The 18,459-nt window shown below is 45.1% G+C and overlaps 1 protein-coding gene across 1 annotated transcript; it reads right to left on the reverse strand.

Annotated features, from left to right (window-relative positions):
• Positions 1-4,564: 4,564 nt before the first annotated feature.
• On the reverse strand, positions 4,565-18,200 carry TMTC1 (transmembrane and tetratricopeptide repeat containing 1; the record flags this gene model as incomplete). Its single annotated transcript, XM_010081969.1, has 8 exons — positions 4,565-5,518; positions 6,268-6,345; positions 7,407-7,529; positions 7,927-8,064; positions 8,474-8,618; positions 9,373-9,508; positions 12,658-12,760; positions 18,052-18,200. Coding segments are annotated over 8 exons (1,013 nt in total), but the record flags the coding sequence as incomplete, so codon positions are not given.
• Between the last annotated feature and the right edge of the window lie 259 nt (positions 18,201-18,459).

Consider the following 18,459-nt stretch of genomic DNA (forward strand, 5'->3'; position numbering starts at 1 on the left):
TGCAAAGTTGCTCCTACATGACCAATAACTGTGACTCCTTGGGCAGCAAAATGTAAGTCAAGTGGAGTAAGAAACTTTGGCCCTTCCACCTCCAGAAGAACTTCCTCATGGTTGGTTCAAAGGAACAGACTGACCCCATAGCTGAGAGAACAAAACCAGACACAGCACTTTTCTTACTTTTTATATAAAATAAGACATTTACATACATTTTCTTTTGCAAAGACTTCGAGCATAACTCCTTTATGTGAAATCTAGCCATAAATCCCACAGTGAAAAAAGCAAAGACTTTGCAAATTCCTGTACCACTGACATACATCCAGCTGCTGCTAAGTGTGAATTTAATTTTAAAAGTTTTCTAATCCACAGGCTGTTTTCTTGGTGTTTTGGTTTTTTTTTAAAGATACGCACAACTGATTAAAAAAATAGATACAGAAATAAGAACCATATTAGCAACAGGCAATGCAAACACCTCCCGCATGAGAGGAACACGCAGCATTACATCGACTTCAGGCAGAGATTTCTACAGAAATACAGTTGTAGAAGCTGTAACTTTTACAGAGGATACCACCGGGGGTATTTTCCAGAAGAAGAAATTTTCAGCAAGTCGGTACAAACATGGCAATGAACTTTTGCACAAAGTTATCAAGATTACCTGAAGCAACTTTGCCACATTGAAACACTAGTGAATGCCAAGCGCTTTTTTTTCTTCTTTTTCTTTTTTTTATTTTTTTTTTTTTTTTGCTTCTGGGTTTAAATGTACATGAAAGTAAAATGGTGCATTTTGAAATTGCTGCAAGAGACTGAAGGTTGGGGAAAAAAAGCCCTCTAAAGGCTATTTTTTTCCAAAGATTGTGCATAATTGCATATATGAATGATAGAAATTGAGCACTTGGTCAACTTAATCCTGAGAGGAGACTTAAGCATATACCAACTGTTTCACCAAGTTGGAGGACAAGTGAGGCAAAAGATCACAAAAGTATATTCTAAATGGCCTAATTTTTAAAATTAGAATGACAATTATCTTATTTCACCAAATATTGTACACTGTATCTGGCCTGGTTTCTATAACTGTTGAGAAGCTTTTACAGTTTTTAGATAATTTTAGGGGTGTCCAGCCTCCCCTGCAAGTTAGGCTCTTTGTTTTGTGTTTTTTTGACTTAGACTTCTTCCACTCATGTGCATGCACGCACACCCCTGCCCCCATCTTAGTCAAGATCTCTGGAACAAAGGCCATTTGCACTGCTGCATTCAGTTACTGTTTGGCCAAAACAAGCTGCCTGCACATTTCTAGGAAAACCTAGTCCAAGTAGTCTATGAGAGAGAGAAAATGTCCCCACTGCATCATTTATCCCAGGGGATGGAAAAGGAATGGAAGCAAAGGATGCTGGACTTTAAATAAGCAATAAAATAAAACAAAATCCATCAGCTGAAAATACTATTCATGGAGAAAGGAAAAAGCAACACAATTATTATGTTTTTAATTTAGGATTAAAATGCACGAGTACATGAAAGTCCTGTCTAACCAGCTTTCCATTAACCCTTCACTTTAATATTGGTGAGTGCTGAGGTTTAGAATGCAACTTGCAGAGAGAGTGAACTCTCCCCACCAGGTAGAGCTTTAGCCATTTATTAGTTTGTAATCTCTGCTAACCATGCTGAGCACTGGAATTGGCAGAAAACAATGTATTTATAACTCATTATTTTAGAAGCTGTGCAATGCTAGAGGAAGAGGACATTTCCTATGATTAATTAGGATAATATCCAGTTTATCACAAGGTAAGTCATTCCATTTATCTTCCACAATCACAATCCCTTTTCATGGAGGTAACCCATTTCGTATCATACTCCATTCTTCTTTGCCTGCAATAAACCTTTCATGAGATTAATGTCCTGAACAAACACAGCGTTTCAGCATGGATGCCAACGAGGCAACGAGTCAGCTCAAAACTTTACAAGGGTTTAACTGCTTTGGTAGCTCAGGATCTGAATCGTCCTCCAAATACACTGCCAGTTTGCAGACCTTCTTAGATGGGGTATAAAGTGCTGGTTCAGGAAAGTGGAGTTCATTATCGAGCCCTCCTCTCTCCATAACTACTACAAACCCAGCTCCAAAATGTGGAGAACTGGCCTTTCAGCATATAAATGTAATCCGGTTCAACCGGGATTAAACTCCCTGGATATGTTATCTGCCTAATTCAGGCGAGTAGATGAACATACGCCATGCATTCCAACCAAACCACCTCCTGTCTCATCTTTCTACATTATTCTGCAAGTAAGATAGTGTTGTGAAAACAATAATCCTTCTCCAGGATCTTGGAGGGGGACACCCAAAGCTATATTATACTTTTACACGTGCACTGGTTTGAGGAGGTCAAGATAACCTTGGTTATCTTGACCTGAACCTCAGGTTCTAGGACAAGAACGAGACAATCATGTCTACCAGGTCTCTCAGGAAAGACAAACTAAACTTTAAGCCAAAGTTAAAAACACAAAACCAAGTCACTCCCCCTTCTGAAGCATTGCTATAAAAAATACAACTTCTTTTATATTCAAAAAAATATGTTTCATTGGCCACAATTTAAAGCCACACTGCTGTGGGGCTTGTAGAATATATTGTATTTATTTAATATATCTTTATGAGATTAAGTTTATACTGATACAGATTTTTAAATGAAATATATCTCCCCCCACTCCTATCCCCCATCCTTCGGCTAGCTGTCAGAGCAGTCTGCAGATGCCTCCTCCCTGGAGGGCTTTGCACAGCACCGCTGTTGGGGGCCGCACCAAACACCACGCTGTGAGCCCCCAAAACTTACCACCGCACGGCTGTACCGCAGCCAGCCAGCCAGCCAGCCTGGGCACACTGGGCTTTGGGGAAGGTGGCCTGAAGGCAGGCTTGCTTTGGGGAGAGGCAAAGAGCTTTATGGTCCAGGTGCCTCTGAATACCCCCGTAACGAACCATCTACAACTTTGCAATGCACAGTGGGGAACCGACTCCCCTCAGAGGCTATTTAAGCTTTTGTTTCCCCTCCTTCCAGCTACCCTGGCAGTGCCAGGGCTGTGCAAAGCTGCTCCATGCATGGCATCCAGTGGAGCATCTGCACTGGGGACCTGCAGAAACATCAGGTCAGCAAGTCCACGGCCATAAGAGTTGTGAGACAAGACAAGGGTTGCTGACCCAGCCCCAGCCCCTCAAACCCACCCTTGGCCCTGGAAAGAAAAGTAGGCTGCGTGGGCTGAGGGCAGAAGGAAAATTCACCAGCAAAAGTCTTGCTTGGTCTTGGTCCCAGCTACTTCCTTGGGATTAATGAAGCTGGTTTGAACAGACAGAGCCCAGAAATGTCTGTCACCACCTTCTCCCCACAATGGTCTCTCCCTCCCACCAACCTTATGAGCTGGCCTCTGCCCGCCTGTATGCACTGGCTGGTCTCCTTGGCCAGTGTGGACGGGTACCTCCCAAGTCCAGCCTTGTCTTGGTGGGCAAACAACCATAGCTCCAGTGGGTCCACAAGTCCTGGCAGGGCAGACACTTGTGCCAGTCTGGACTCCCTCTGAGCTCCAAATGCAGTTGGAGTCATGTTAATAATTTGTCAGTAATTTGACCATCAGTAGTGGCGAGACACTGAGGACACTGAGCTTTTTGAACGAAGCCATTGGGGACAGCAGCGCATGGCTGTCCCATCAAACTGAGCGAATCTGGAGCTTGCCAAGGTGCCAGGGCCAGCACCAACTAAGCCTGGGTGCCATGTGGGACACTGCCACACAGGCTTTTCCTGACAGATGTGTATCAAGGCATTGCATACCTAATCTGAACTGTCCTTTACTAATAATGCCAAACCCTGGGCTGCTCTTTTGCAGGGACTGGCCACAATCAAGCTCAAATATAACAACTTTTATGGTGGTTTCCTGCTGCAAGAGGAACAAGCTGATGACCTACCCTGATGTCCAAACCAAAAGGCAGTGGCACCAAGCATGATCCCACTAACACTCTCTGTGAACTGGTACAAACCCTGGTGGAATCAGAAGAAGTGCTGTTATTGCAGTGACAGTATGGTCCAACATGCTCTGCAGACATTTGATTTAGAAACATCATTAGGGGGATTTACTCAAGCACACCTTGGTGGTACTGCATTTTTCTAACTTCAGACCATACAAGTCACATCACCCAGCCATACGGCCAGCTGTGAAGGATACTGCCCAATTCATATAAAACAGAGAATATATATTAATTATTTGATTATTATAAGTTAAATAAATAAAGCTCAAAAATAAAAGCCCCAATTCTGAAGAGAATTTATTTTCCCACTTCAGTATTTAAAAATATAGATTTATGACTGATCAGCTATAGGTAATTTTCTGTATCTTTTGGGAGAGGGGGTGAGAACACTTTGACAAAGAGTTTTGTCACTGTTATCACTATGATAAATGGGCTTTGTCCCTGCACACTCATAAAAAAGCCTCCTTAGTACTCTTCCAGACTAGGAAATCTTCCCTAATCTCTCTGTGCTTTACTTTACCTCCTATGTCAACCAGATCAGTTTGTTTGGTTTTTTTTTTTTTTTTACTGGGGACTGGACAGGAGGACAAGTAAACTTGGATTTTCCCATTGCCTTTGGATGCTTCAATTTTTTTCAGAGTAATAATTATTTGGCCTGGAGGGAGAGGGCAAAGGGTAAAGCCATACAATATTTGACAACACCAACATCATGACCCTGAATTATTAAAAAATTACTATTTTATATCTAAAACATTCAGGTGAGGTCTTCCCTCAGAGGATCATTTGTCCTACTTGTAGAATCATCCTTCTAGGGTGATATTCAGATATTGTCTTCCCTTTCTTTAGAATAATTTTCAAGTCACATTCAGAGTTGTAAAAGTGGCCACCATGTCCTCAGCATTAAGTCCTTGAAACCTTTTTATGTGACCATTATGACCATCTTTCCTGGCTCAGAAGGAAGTAGCAGCTCTTGCAATGAAGCCCATCAGTGTTACTTTACATGGACGAAGTGAGACTGTGTTGAGTGACAGAAGGTGCTACTTCACCCTTGCTGCAGTGGATGAGTGCTTTGTCTCCATGGTTTCCCCAGTGATAACCAAGATATTGAAGGTATGTGTCCCACCTACACTCCCAGTGTGACTAAAATGGGTTCAGCCTAAACATAAATTATGATTAAAGGAAGGTTTTCATTAATTCTCCAGCATGTCCCACAGGAGCAGAGTGTCTCCTGTAACTTTGGTCAAACATAAGCATGCATACAAAATTTGCCTTCCGTAATTCTGAGTCCTATCAAAGTTCCTTCAGTGTCACTTTGAACAATAGGCTTCCACCATACTCTTCTCCAAGGGGCATGAGTTTCTTTCCACTGGTGACTGAATGCTATGTTTGGTCTTTCTCCTGGACTTCCTGAAACCGTTTCTCCAAGCGATCCAGTTTGGCCAGATTCTCCTTCAGCAGTTTGCTGTTTGGAACCAGCTGTAAGGCTTTCTCATAGTAGCCACGGGCAGTGATGTAGCTCCCCTACAAAGAAAATGAGTTACAGATCTCATTTGCATTCCCTGACACAGAAAGTTCATTCTCTGGGAATGGTGAAGACCATAATACAAACAAAAAAGAGTTTATAAGCCTTGATATTGTTAGGTATCAGGAATACTTCTTCATTATGAAATGGATCACTGAGTGCCATCATCCTAAATTTGATCAAACACACATGGCAAGAAGTAGATTTACATTTTTTCTGTTATGTTGTACCAGAAGAGTTCATTTTACTCAGTGATAGGATAGCTTGAGGATATCACACATTCTGACTCTTTAAGACTCAAATTGTAATGATATGCTAAAGTATTCAAAAAGATAAGCAACCACAGGGCGGGCTGTCTGCTTCCATAATTTCATGCCAGTATTCTGCATGAGACATCTTTATTAAATTAATTAGGCAGAGAGGAATCTTAAAAGTTGACTCATGGTGACATTTTTCTAAGCCAGGGCAACAAATGAAGCAGAAAAACTTTAGAGATGGGCAGGTTGCTCCTCGCAGCCTTTCCTCTCACAAATACGGGATTTGCATTACAGGATACATATTCCCAACCAATCTGGTTGGGAAATTCTAGTTGGGGCGGACAGACTTTCCTCCTTTTTGGATAAAATATGTCAGGGACACTCACTGTTCGTGAACATGCAGCTCTTGGCAGTATGAAACAAATTTAGCTTTCTGCCCTGAGTACTAGTGTCTGCAGATGACAGCTAAAGGAAAAGCAAAATTGTCATACCTTGATGTGCTCAATGCCTCCCATATTCATCCAGGCCTGTGCTTGGTCTGGGTTGAGCTCCACAGCCCGTTTATAGCTCTACATAAATATGAAACATTTTTAGGTTAAGAGTCTGAGCCTTCAAACAAAAGCAGTGCTGGAGGGGAAAGGGAAATGAAGTTTCCTCTCCCTCTGAATCCATTTTAAACATAATTTCAAACTCTTCTCACATAAAATGCACAAGCTGAATTTCAGTTTCTTTACAGCAGAGGTGACATAACATACTGCTTCACCGCTGAGCTCATCTCACAGGTTTTCCCTGCCCATGGCACAGCACAAGGAGCCACACCAACCCCTGCCACCCTCTCCCTGCCACCCGGCACCATTGGGGTCTCCTGCATGTCAGGGTCATTACCCTGGACACGTGCTTGCCACCCACAAGACGTGTGGGCTGTGATGCTCCTTATCTGCAAGGCTTTAATTTGGAGCTGGCAGCAGACTATGGTACAGCCACCTGTGTGGAGGTTTCACAAGGACCTGAGGGCAGTGCTATCCCTCCCCTCTGCTTCTGCCATCGTGCATGGGAAAAGAAGCAACAAGCACTTTCTGGACTCTGTCAAACAGCACCATTTTATGGTGTCACAGCAGGAAAGGATTCAAACCAGGATTAGACATCTCTAGGGATATCCAGAGTATTCAGAACTGTCCCAATAGCAATTTTCTGTGATATTATTTAACACTTAACATAATTTCTGAGCTATCAAGCTTCACAGGATAAGCCAACCTCTCAGCTATTAGGTAATGAGGTGAGATATAACAACATGGTGGGCTCTCACAGGTTTCAGCTGAGCCACCTGGAATTGGCCATTGCCAGTGAGAGGGGCTGGGGCTGGATAGACCAAGGGTCTGGTCAGTGTGACAAAGCTTAGGCTCCTCCATAGTCCCACCACAACTCTGTACCTGACCTCTCAGAGCAGGGAGCTGTATTTCCACACAGAAATGAGGAAAAACGTTGCAACTAAGTCTGGCAAAGTTAGCTGCCCCATAGCTTTAGCTGTACCACTGGTGAACTGCTGAGTTCCCAAGGCCAACAGCCAGGGTGTGTGCACCAGGGAGTATGAGAGGCACAAAACTATCTGTAGGGTTTAGAGCAGTCATACCTCAAAAGCCTTGTCAAGGAGATTCTGTTCTCTTAGCTGGTTTCCTTTAGTGAAAAAGAGCTCTGATATGACTTTTGGATCCTTTGGTTTTAGCTGAAGAGCTTTTTCTATAGCTTCGAGTGCCTGTGAAAAAAGCAAGAGGACATTGTGTTACTATATTCTGCACCTTTCCACTTCTCATGCTCTCCTCACCACTAGGGCTTCCCAGCACAAGAGTCATCTTCTTCCTTCCCTTGTTTGCCCCACACTGATAACGCATGTGGAAGTGAGTTTTTTAAATGTCTGTGTCTGTTTTTTAGATGGAAGTGGGTCTGACAGCAGTGGGAGCACTAAGTGGTAAGACAACCATGCTGCTTAGCTTCAGTCCCAGTGCCTAGATAAACGGAAGGTTTTAGTGAAAAAATAAATCTATTAGATGCGCGCTAAGGCGTGTGACATGTCTCTGAAGAGATAGAATGTAAAATTGAACCTGGGCTCTGTCTGTGAGCCCTCAGGACAAGGCACCCCGTGGCCACAGTACCTTGGCATAGTGCTCCTGCTTGCTGTAGATGGCTGACAGAAGGCGGTAGCATTCCAGACACCCTGCATCCTCGCTGAGTATGTGGTTTGTCATCTTTTCAGCTTCCTTCGTGCGCCCCATCATTGCTAAAACCTGTGCCTACAGAGCCACATTATACAGGGTTATGATCTTAAAAACCTCCGTCCTCTTTAATACATGATGCTGCACCCAGCGGCTGGTGCTGGGCTCCTGCTTCTGCTGGTGGTGTTAAGAGGCACCTCAAGGAAAGGCAGAAGGACTAACTTGAAGGACTAACGCTTCCCAGTAAGTAAGGGGCAAGTCAGATTTTCTCTATGCCAAGTCCTGCTCAGCTGGAAAGGCAGTGGCTGAGACATGGGCCTGACTCCAGGAGGGATGAGGAAGAAACAAGAAGGACAGGAGAGATGGTTGCCAGATGGCCAGCATGAAGCTAGAACCAAGCTCTGAGCCTTGGGCAACATTGCCACTAACAGAGCCATCCTGCTCCACTTTTGTGGCCCTGCCCTGGCCGAGCTCACCCCATACTCACCAGTGCCAGTCGAATCTCTTTGTTTGAAGGCTGCAGCGATGCCGCTTCTCTGTAAACCTGCAATGCTTCTTCATATCGCCCCGTGTTGTAATACAGAGCCCCCAGCGGGGACAGGATTTCAGCCTTCCGGGATACCTTCAGTGCCCTGGAATTTGGGGGAAAGAGATGCTTCCAGGTGGTGTGGGGATCAAAGCAGAAGACTCAGGTGTGGCTTGTGCTGGAATGGAGCAGCTAAGCTCTGCACTCTGCATGGCACTCTCATCCCACCCCAGGGAGCACAAATTTAACATCCCAGGGAAGGACGAGCATGCCCACAGCTGCAATCCCTCTGGTCACCCAAGGAGAGGGCCACCTCCAAAGTGCATGTGAGCATGCAGCAGGAGTGGGGATAGCTGATGATGGCAGAGCCCAGGGAGCGTAAGCATGAATCAGGATGCCAAAAAGGAGGCAAAAAATAAGATGGTCCACCCTGCTACATAGTGGGATGCCTATGTAGAGCCTGCCTGTTGGCACATTGCTGGGAAGGGCTTGAGTTCCTGACGGTGCCAAGGTTTAGGTGCCAGGCTGTGTGGCAGTTATAGCTGTTACTGGTGCTAACAACCTGCTCATGCCACCGAGAAACCTCTGACTTTGTTGTTAGGGCATCCCCCAGCCAAAAGCTGGCAGTGTATCCATCCTGGGGGCTTGGCAAGTCAACACTGTTTGAGACTATGCTGCCTCTCCAGGCATTCCCCCAAAATAGCCAAACAAGCAAGGATAAATCTGGTTTCAAAAAGATGGAGAAGGAATGGGGGAAAACCCAAACGTGCACTGACAGATTAATGTATCAGAGGGGCTTCAGAGAGACAAGCTGTACAGGGGAAGGAGGGAAGCCCCTGTCTTCCATCTCGAATTCTTACCGCTTATACCACACTTCAGCCTCTTTGTTCTGCCCCAGGGAGCGGTGAAGCCTGCCCAGGTTTACCATGGCCACGTGGTGAGTGGGGCTCAGGTGGATGGCCTGCCTGTAGTGGGACACAGCTCGCTCAGGAGCCCCTGGAGAGGAGAACAACCATTAAACTGCTGTCTCAGAAAAATGCTGTCGCAAATTCAGCATGCAGTAATGCTCTGGGTGTTCTTTCAGCTACTGCACTGTGCATAGGAACCATTTTGAGAAAGTAATCCTGTCTCAACCTTTCTAGAAATTAAATTGCTCTGTGCATAGGAACCATTTTGAGAAAGAAATCCTGTCTCAACCTTTCTAGAAATTAAAAAAAATCACTGTCCAAATTAAGATCTAAGCTCCAGTATTCAGAGACAATCCAGAGAAACAGATTTTGTAGGGATGGGTTTCTGGAAGTCGAGGGTACAGTAACCATAAGACTGCTGACTGAAAGCACCCTTCAGTCATGCTGCGGGGGGACACGATGCATGCCCCAGACTAAGGACAGAGTCCATCCCAGAGAGTGGGCTGGGGCGCGCATCCCAGCTCCTGGGAGAGCATCCTTCCACCCTGGCCCACTGGAGACACAGGCAACGGAGACATGGAATGCGTCCCAGCTCCTGGGAGAGCATTCTTCCACCCTGGCACACTGGAGACACAGGCAACGGAGACATGGAGAACTAGCAACCCAGTATTACCCACAACCCCGCCAGAGATGCAAATAGTTTCAGCTCTTTCCAAACAGAGACTGTTCCCTCTGCCTCTGTTGCATTGGCCCTGCTCAGTCTCTGCGCATTGCTCAACAGGACTGGGAGCAGCTCCCAGTGACCAGCTAATTCCCACCTTGGGGCAATAAATCACAGACCAGAGGTATGCAGGTGTCTGTTTTGGAGCACGTAGGCACCAACTCTGTGTTGCAGAGGAGCCATGGGGTGGCACTGCTTCACTATATGAAAATGTCTACTGATGCAAGGTCCCACAGTCCATGACATGACCAAGCACCACAACAAAATACAACACTGTGCAAAAAGAAAGGTGCCAGACCACTAGCCCAAATAGTATCTTTTTCTCTATCTAAATCGTGGTTTTCCTCAAGAAGGATCTTGCAGTACTTTCCTCAGGCAGGACCTGTTGATTATCTACCAAATAAAATAATGGGGCACCGTATAAAGTTCCAGCATTTCAGCAATGTGAATAACATATTTTTAACCCCATTGCTTGTTTAACTGGTTTGCACACTCTAGACCAGATAATCTCCTGATGAAAACCGATACTCATGGAGTCTTGTCCACCAACAAAGCTTTTGAGTATTGGCATTTTTTAAGCCAAATCACTTCACAATGTATTTAATTCCATTTCTATCTGGAAAGCAGAATTTGAAAACAGCCAGCATGTGTTGGGGTACTGAACATATGCTGCCATTGGAATTTTATTTTCATAGCTTTTCAGCTCTAGTTTGGTTTTCCTGAGACTATCTATGCAACAGAAAAGTAACCCTCATACTTCTTGGTGTCTCCTTCCAGGAGAGAGGAGGGAAGTCTGTAGGGAGATTTAGAAGCACTTAAGATCTATCCAAGTCCAACAACCATATCTGTCAGGGTAGGACTTTTTTAAAAACATCCAGCAGCAGCCTCAGTCTTCTCCTACCACTGAGCAGGCAGATGTTTTTGAAAATCATATCTACAAAACACCCTGGGAAGCAGCCAGGCATGCACCTCAGTCTGTAAGTCAGCCAGTGCCTCCCCGGCTCAGCACACCGGGGTAATGCGCATCGTTCAGGGAGACACACTGAGTGTCTGTAACCACTGCAGAGCTGTCAGGAGTTATGGCTCCCCAGAGCTGACACTTGCTGGAGGCTTGTTGCACAAAATCCTGCAAGTTAATTGGAGTGGTGCTTCACAGCATCTCCTGGTGCCCACCAGGGAAGAGCGCAGCCTGTGACAGGCCACTTCCTTCACGCCTTGTTATGTCTCCAGGAAGGTTATTTACACATCATGCCTGAAGTATCAAAAGTCAGTGGGGCTTTTTTCCTGTTGTTTGTGTGCAGAGAAGTGTAGGAGTAAACCACGAAAAGTCAGTTTTGACTATGGCAGAATACACAAGTGCAAAAAATAGAAGGTGTACTGCACTGTATTTGAACCAGTTTTTGTCAGGACAGGGCAGTTTATCAGGGTTAGGAAGCAAAGATAAGTATAACGTCAGAGTGAAATTACTGAGGAATTTTTATGATTTGCAAGCTCGAATTTTGCCAGGGCACAAATTCAGAACCTCAATCTCTGTCGCTAATGCCCTGATGCCTTTTTTGATTACAAGTACTCATTTTGGCTTTGTATTTATCTCACGCTGGTACTACAGAAGAGCAATGACTGAGCATCAGTTCAGAGGTATGACAGCCAGCTGCAGACTGATGGACACCATCATCTATGGTTCCCAAGCACCACTGGAGCCAGGTGCAGTGTGAAAGGGGCAGGATTGGTAGCAAACACACACTTTAAGCCTACAATATTTCAACACTGAGTCTCAGCAGTGTCCTGGAGAGACCAGACTGAGCCAGTAGTTTGGCTTCCACTGGTCATTTGTCAAACTTAGCCCTGCTTATAAAGCTGTCAATAAAAGGCAGCAATTACAGTGACTTTTTTTTTTTTTTATTGTTATGTGGATGCCAGGAAGTGCCTGAGTGGAGGGAAGTTGGATAGGAACCAGAAACCCAGAGAAGAAAGGCTTTGGATGTCATTGTGGAGCTCCTGAGAAATCAATTCACCCCATAGTATCTTAGGTTTTGTTTTCACAGATGATTGTGGTTTCAAAGCCATGTTTGTTTTTATAGCAGTGGCACTCAACCTTTACAGTCAAAGAGCCTCTTTGTCACCAAGTAGAACTGCAAGTGCTCCAAAGACCATAACGATCCACTTGTGTGCCTGGGATTTGGTTTGATGTGGCCATGCTTTCCTGGAGAAAGGGCAGTATTGTCAGGGTGCTGCCCAGCTCAAACTGAAGAGGACAACTGACTGTGCAAAGATGGTGAGAAACACTGAAGGAAACAGCCAGGCTGAATGCCACTGCCACACAGTGCCTGTATTGATTGCAAATTTCAGTATGCTGTGCCGTCTCAGCAGCACGGGGATATTTATTTCCAAGCTACAGTGGAGACACATCTATTGCTTTGGAAGCTTTTGACACTGTTTTAGATGTGTACTGCTGAATAAAACAAACCAAAGCAAATAATGCAGAGAAGGAGAATCCCTTGCTCCTTCTCACTTACCAGTATCAACCAAGAAAACACCGTAGTTGTTATGCAGATCAGAGCTCTCTGGACAATTCTCTATGCCAGCCTTATAGACCTCCTCTGCTTCCTTAAGCCGCTCCTTAAAAGAGAAGTAGATTTCTTAGCCGTGGCAGATAGGGTGTCAGCACCATTTGCCACATACCTGCATTTTGGGACAACTCCCTCTGTGCGTGGGGAGCTCAAGGCAACAGCACACCCCACCTTCTAGAAGGCTAAAATTTTACCCCATGGCATGGATTTGATATAGCTGCCATCTGGTACCCCAGAGCAATTCAGACAGCCTTCCCCCATACATCTGCAATTGGGGCTACCTGTGAAACAAAAATAACATCTGGAAAAGGTAGCTTCTGTGCAATATCAGTGAGCCCCATCTGGGCATGCACCCAGCAGGGAAACACACAGTGACAGGGGTTGTGTTGCTTCTGCTAATAAATATCTGCCATCTGGGAGCTGATAATATTGTAATTTATTTGTCTAATGAGTATCTCGCTGGCTAACTTTTCCCCTCCAGACCTCTGCTCTTCATTCCCTAAGCTGCAGGGAAAATACAAGGAATGCAAGCTTGGTGTGTGTGTGATGGATGGGGGACAGGGAGCTCTTGCAGGTGGATAAGGGAAGCTGGAGGAGGATGGGGGGCAACGACAGAGAGGGGAAAACCTGACAGATTCAGATTAAAACCAGGAGTCATCAATGCGTGAGAACTAGTTCACTGGGATTGGTGGGACATGCCACTGTGCTGATTCCCAGATGTGCTGAGCCCTTATATTTTGCATAGATTTCAAGGAGGTTTGTTGGTGCTGAGCATTTCTGGAAAATACAGATCTTTTCTTTGGGAACACCCTGCCTACAGAAAGTGTCCCACTGGCTGCACTCTGTCTAGCCTGAGCTACAGGCAGCCCAGTCCTGAAACACAAATAAGGTGCCTCATTTGGATCAAATAGCAACTTACTAAGGTTTCTATTTCCTTCCAGACAGCCAGTGCATGCCCACTGCCTGCATGCTCACTCACACCAGTTATCACTGTCTTCCTCCCCTCCCTAACCTCAGAGCCTTGCTGTTGGGTGTATTTCTGGAAGGAGGCGGCGCACAGAAGAGACAAGCATGGTGCAGAGGGGTGTCAGGCAAAGCTTCCAGCTATTTCCAACTCTTCCACTTCCATGGAGCTGCTCAGCCCCATGGTGCCAAACCCCATGGCCTCCTGACCATGCTCCCGAACCAAATCAGCTGCCTGGGTCTCCACTGAGGAAGGTCTGGAGCCACCAAGGCAGACTGCCTGCTTGGGAGCTGAATCACATTGACCTGAGAGGTGGGTTCATTCCCAGCTGTGGACTCTCCTCACCTCAAGTCCTCCAAATCCCCAAGCCTACAGGGCTTTCTCTGAATTTAAAGGGTGTACCTGATGGCAGCTTTTGCTCTGTAGCTGCTTAAATGTGTGGACTCCTTTCTCACCTCCTATTTTGTAACTGGAGAGCTGGAATTAATTGCATTGGAAAAGTATGACTTGATGAAAGCACAGGGTTTGCTATGGTTAACTGCTTTCTCATTTACATCATAAAGGTCAGCCAGCAGAAAAGATAGTGTGTGATAAAACACAGAAACACATTTTTTAAAAAGTGCTTAAGTTTGGACATTCTGGATATATTTATGTGAATTTGACATCATTATCTTGCAGGGTCAGGAAAAGTGTAGCGATCGACAGAATTTACTAAAAAGAAGAGCAATCTTTTGAGAAAGCATCTGTGTCTAGACATAAACAAGCATATTTTCAAAGCTTTCTGTATTAATTTTTTTTTCCTCTGATTTTAATTTTCAGCCAAGGAATGTGGCTTTGTGGGCACATATGTCAGTTTTCTTCATTTTATTTAGTGATCAAAAACCCAATCTTTAAAGCATGGAAGGGCTGTGTTAAACTCGATTAGCGGTGTCCCATGTCAAAACATTCACACTCACCAATATTGAGAACTCTTAGCATTTTTATCATGGTTGCATGGCTTTTTTGGCACCTAACATGCTGAGCCTGCATGCCTCAGGCTCAACGCAGAGTCTGGGATGATTTCTCTAACAAAGTGTTTGCATTAAGTGCAGTCAGAAATTGGGAAGGGTGGGCCCAGATTTTTGTGCCAGAGCTTTGTCCCTCACAGCCTCTCCTCTTCTTAGGAGAAATGCTGTAAGTTCATCAAGGCTCGATTCTCATTAACACTTAATAATGACACTCCCAGACCTTCATGAAACATTCACCAACCTCACAAAATCAATAAGATTGGCTTAAAAAATGTATAAGATTTTTATGATATTAAAAAAAAAATATGCATGTGACACTCTCTCAGTTGAGTGAGGTTTTTGAGTCTGGTTTTTTTATGTCTCAGTTTTTCGGTCTGGTTACGCCTGTGTAGGCTCTCCTCTGCAGCTAAGTGGGTTAAAGAGTTTCTTCTTCTTAGTGTAGGCTGATATTATTACACACACACACACAAAAAAAAATCACTTGAATACAGAAACTAGGGTCTGAAAAGAGCCATCGAGTAGCATGAGATGGCTGATGAAACTGCAAGAGCTGGGAAGAAGGTGCTGCTCGGCTGATGAAACTGCAAGAGCTGGGAAGAAGGTGCTGCTCAAGTGCATCAGCGTAAATCCTGGGGTACCAGCATTACAGGAGTTTTGTGAAAACCGTGAACATAAATATTTGATTTCTGATATTAACACCTCTGCAGTGATCATAGAAAACAAGGAAAACAACATCACATTGCAACTAAGTTATGATACCAAGCCAAAAGAGCAGTAAGAAGGGGAAACATTTATAAAAGCCACAAACAAGCCAAACTGCTTTATATAACGTGGCAGTGTTTTACTCCACATCAGCTCTGGCTTAAGAATCAACAATCAAAGAGAGAAAAGGACAATTACATTGAGTTACAGGCTAATTCACTGGCACATGAGACATTCCTCTCAGGAACATTTTTTACAGCTGTGGGAGGAAAGGGCCCATAAGCCCCATTTCAGATTCATTGCCTTTAAGACAGGAGGGAACACGCTGTGTGGGACCAACCAAGACATTCCCTGCACTATTTCACTGAGCCGCTTATACCTATTTCACCCCCTAAGACCAAGGCCTTAGTGCAAAGCTGGAGGAACAGAAGTTTGTCACGGGCACCGTCACTTCATGCGAGTTATTTTAATGTGCCACTTATGGCACTTCAGCCCCCTTCTCACACAGGCCAGTGAGAGGGAATCAGTTTGTGCTCCCTTCCCCAGAACGCCACAGCAATGCTGCCCATGCAGCCCACTGCCTGGCATCACAGGTACCCTGACAGCTGAGAGGAACCCTGCACTACAAGTAGACAGAAAAAGAGGTTTGTAACTTCTAGACATTTTGGACACTACTGCTTAGACAAAGAGGAAACCCTCAAACTGAAAAATGGGGTCCTGTTTTCTCCCTCCTGGCACATACATCCTCCTTTGGGCTGAAGATGTCAAAATTTCTGGCTGCACCCCTCCAGGAAGTGCAGTGTTAGGGTGTGATTCTGCAGCCCACAGCCACAGGCAGCGACATGTATTTGTAGGACAGCCCCTACCGTGGTCACTAGGATGGGTGTACAAGGCAGGAGCTACACAACCAGGTAGTCATCTGCTGTGCCTGAACATGGGAAGGTGTTAAAAGCCTGCAGGAAATAGCTATTGTCTGAGGAAATTGTACTATCTTTTTTCCCCTACCACTTACTTAAGTCACAAGAAGATGAACAACCTATACGTAAAAGTACATGAATTATTGCTGGACTTACTAATGGCATTTGCTTTGGGCAGAAGGCCTCAGGACTCTATAATATTTTTATTGCTCTGTTGACCTTACAATTGATAGTCCTAATTAATAATTTCAATTAATATTAAAACAAGGTATTACTGTGGAGAACTCATTTCCCATACTTGCAGGAGACTCTTCAACGACAGGCTTATTCAAAACACAGTTCCAATTCAATAAGGTTCTTCTTTCAATTCATACACTATATTTCTAGGTCATTGCAGCTGATATTGATAATATTCAAATATTTGAAAGTCACTTAAAAGGGAAAATAAAACACCACAACTTTCAGTAACCCATAAATGTCATAGGTGAATTTTGCAGAGTGCTTACATCATTAAAGAAGCCTAAACCAGAATAAGACCTTTGCGTATAGTTTTGCTGAAATTTATCCACTCCCCTTACAGAGAGAAGATTTCACTAACCAGATTAATGGAAAACAGTGAAAGATGATACTCCTTTGCTTTGTCTGTATTTGCATTTGGTAACCTTTTAAGAGAGTTTACCACTCCATGCTATGGAACAGTTAGATCTGAAACTTGGCGGGGGCGGGGTGGGGAAGTGGGAATCAGTTTTCAAAAGGCTGGAGCTGTGCAGTTATGAGGACCTCGCCCCCCACCCTCATAGCCCTGGACTGGGGCCACTAGTTGTGGCCACAGTCCGTGGGAGCAATGCCCAAAGCACAGCATCACTCATCTGCTGCTGCAGGCTTGGAGAAAAGCAGGGCTTGGTGGTCTTGATGTGGGCACCCACACTTCAGGGCTTCTTCTGAACTCAAGCATTTTGTGCCTTAATTTCCCTTTTCCTCCATGGAGACAGTATTTCACCTCACAGGGACACTGTAGAAATAAATTACCTAACTACAGAGAGTAGGGAGAGCCCCGAGTAATGAGCATGGGGAACAAGCCCAAGAGGAAATGAGTAACCCTGCCTCCAGAGCACAGCCTGTGCCATGCGCAGTAAATGAGTCCTGGGGGCACATACTGAACAATGAGGTTAAATAAAATATCGAACAGCTGCTCATTAAGACCAATATAAACCTAGCAAGCCTTTTCCCCCTGTATGTGATCATCTACCATGGTAATTAAGGGCCATATCCTGATGCATGCATGCAAGGGGCAGAATTCAGGCTGCAGAGGCCACCTGGTTTCATGACAATTCCTAGTTTTGGGGTGATTTATTATGAAATCTCAAGGTTATCTACGTAGGTGTGTGTGTCTGAGGAGAAAGCACTCACCCATTCTGCTGTCACAACATTCAAGGTGCAATGGATTAAGACTTTGCCATAGACATAGGGAGCTGCAGAGAGGATATTTACTTACAGCTTCCACAGTGATTTAATTCAGAGCCACATCGTGTGGGTGTAATTACTCACTGCGAATGAGTTGCCTCCTATCCTGAAAAAGTCATCTCTAAAGCAGCCTGAGAGCTCTCTGCAGAGAGCCGCAGACCCATGCCTGCTACTGCATGTGTGCGAGGCCAAGGCGCTCCACTGGGATGTGCAGGACATGTTGCGGCTGCCACAGCCATGCATCTGCATGTGCAGAAGGCACAAGAGATCAGGCAATGTCTGTTACCTGTTCAGCTAGCAGCGAGGCCAGGCTTGAGTAAGCATCTGCAAACTCTGGGCCGTGCTTAATGGAGTCCCGCAGTAAGATTACAGCTTCTTCTTTCTTCCCTTGGGACCTGCAGCCAAGGAAGAAAGGAAAAAAAGAAAGAAGAGTTACTGTATACGCGTGTGTTGTGGTTTTGTGTGGTGGGTTTGTCTGGTAGCAGGGAGGGGCCACAGTAATGGCTCCTGTAAGTAGCTGCTGAAGGTTTCCCTGGACTCCAGCTCTGCTGGCAGCAAGGGAGGGGCTGCAGTGGTGGTTCCTGTAAGTAACTGCTGAGAGTTCACCCCCACCCCTGGCTCCAAGGGTTTAGTAACAGGGGAGGGGGGGAGTATGCGAGACGTGTGGGAAGGAGTACCACCGACCTAGCCCCTG

The sequence above is a fragment of the Pterocles gutturalis genome, unplaced genomic scaffold (assembly GCF_000699245.1).
Source record: "Pterocles gutturalis isolate BGI_N339 unplaced genomic scaffold, ASM69924v1 scaffold7944, whole genome shotgun sequence".
NCBI classification, from domain to species: domain Eukaryota; kingdom Metazoa; phylum Chordata; class Aves; order Pterocliformes; family Pteroclidae; genus Pterocles; species Pterocles gutturalis.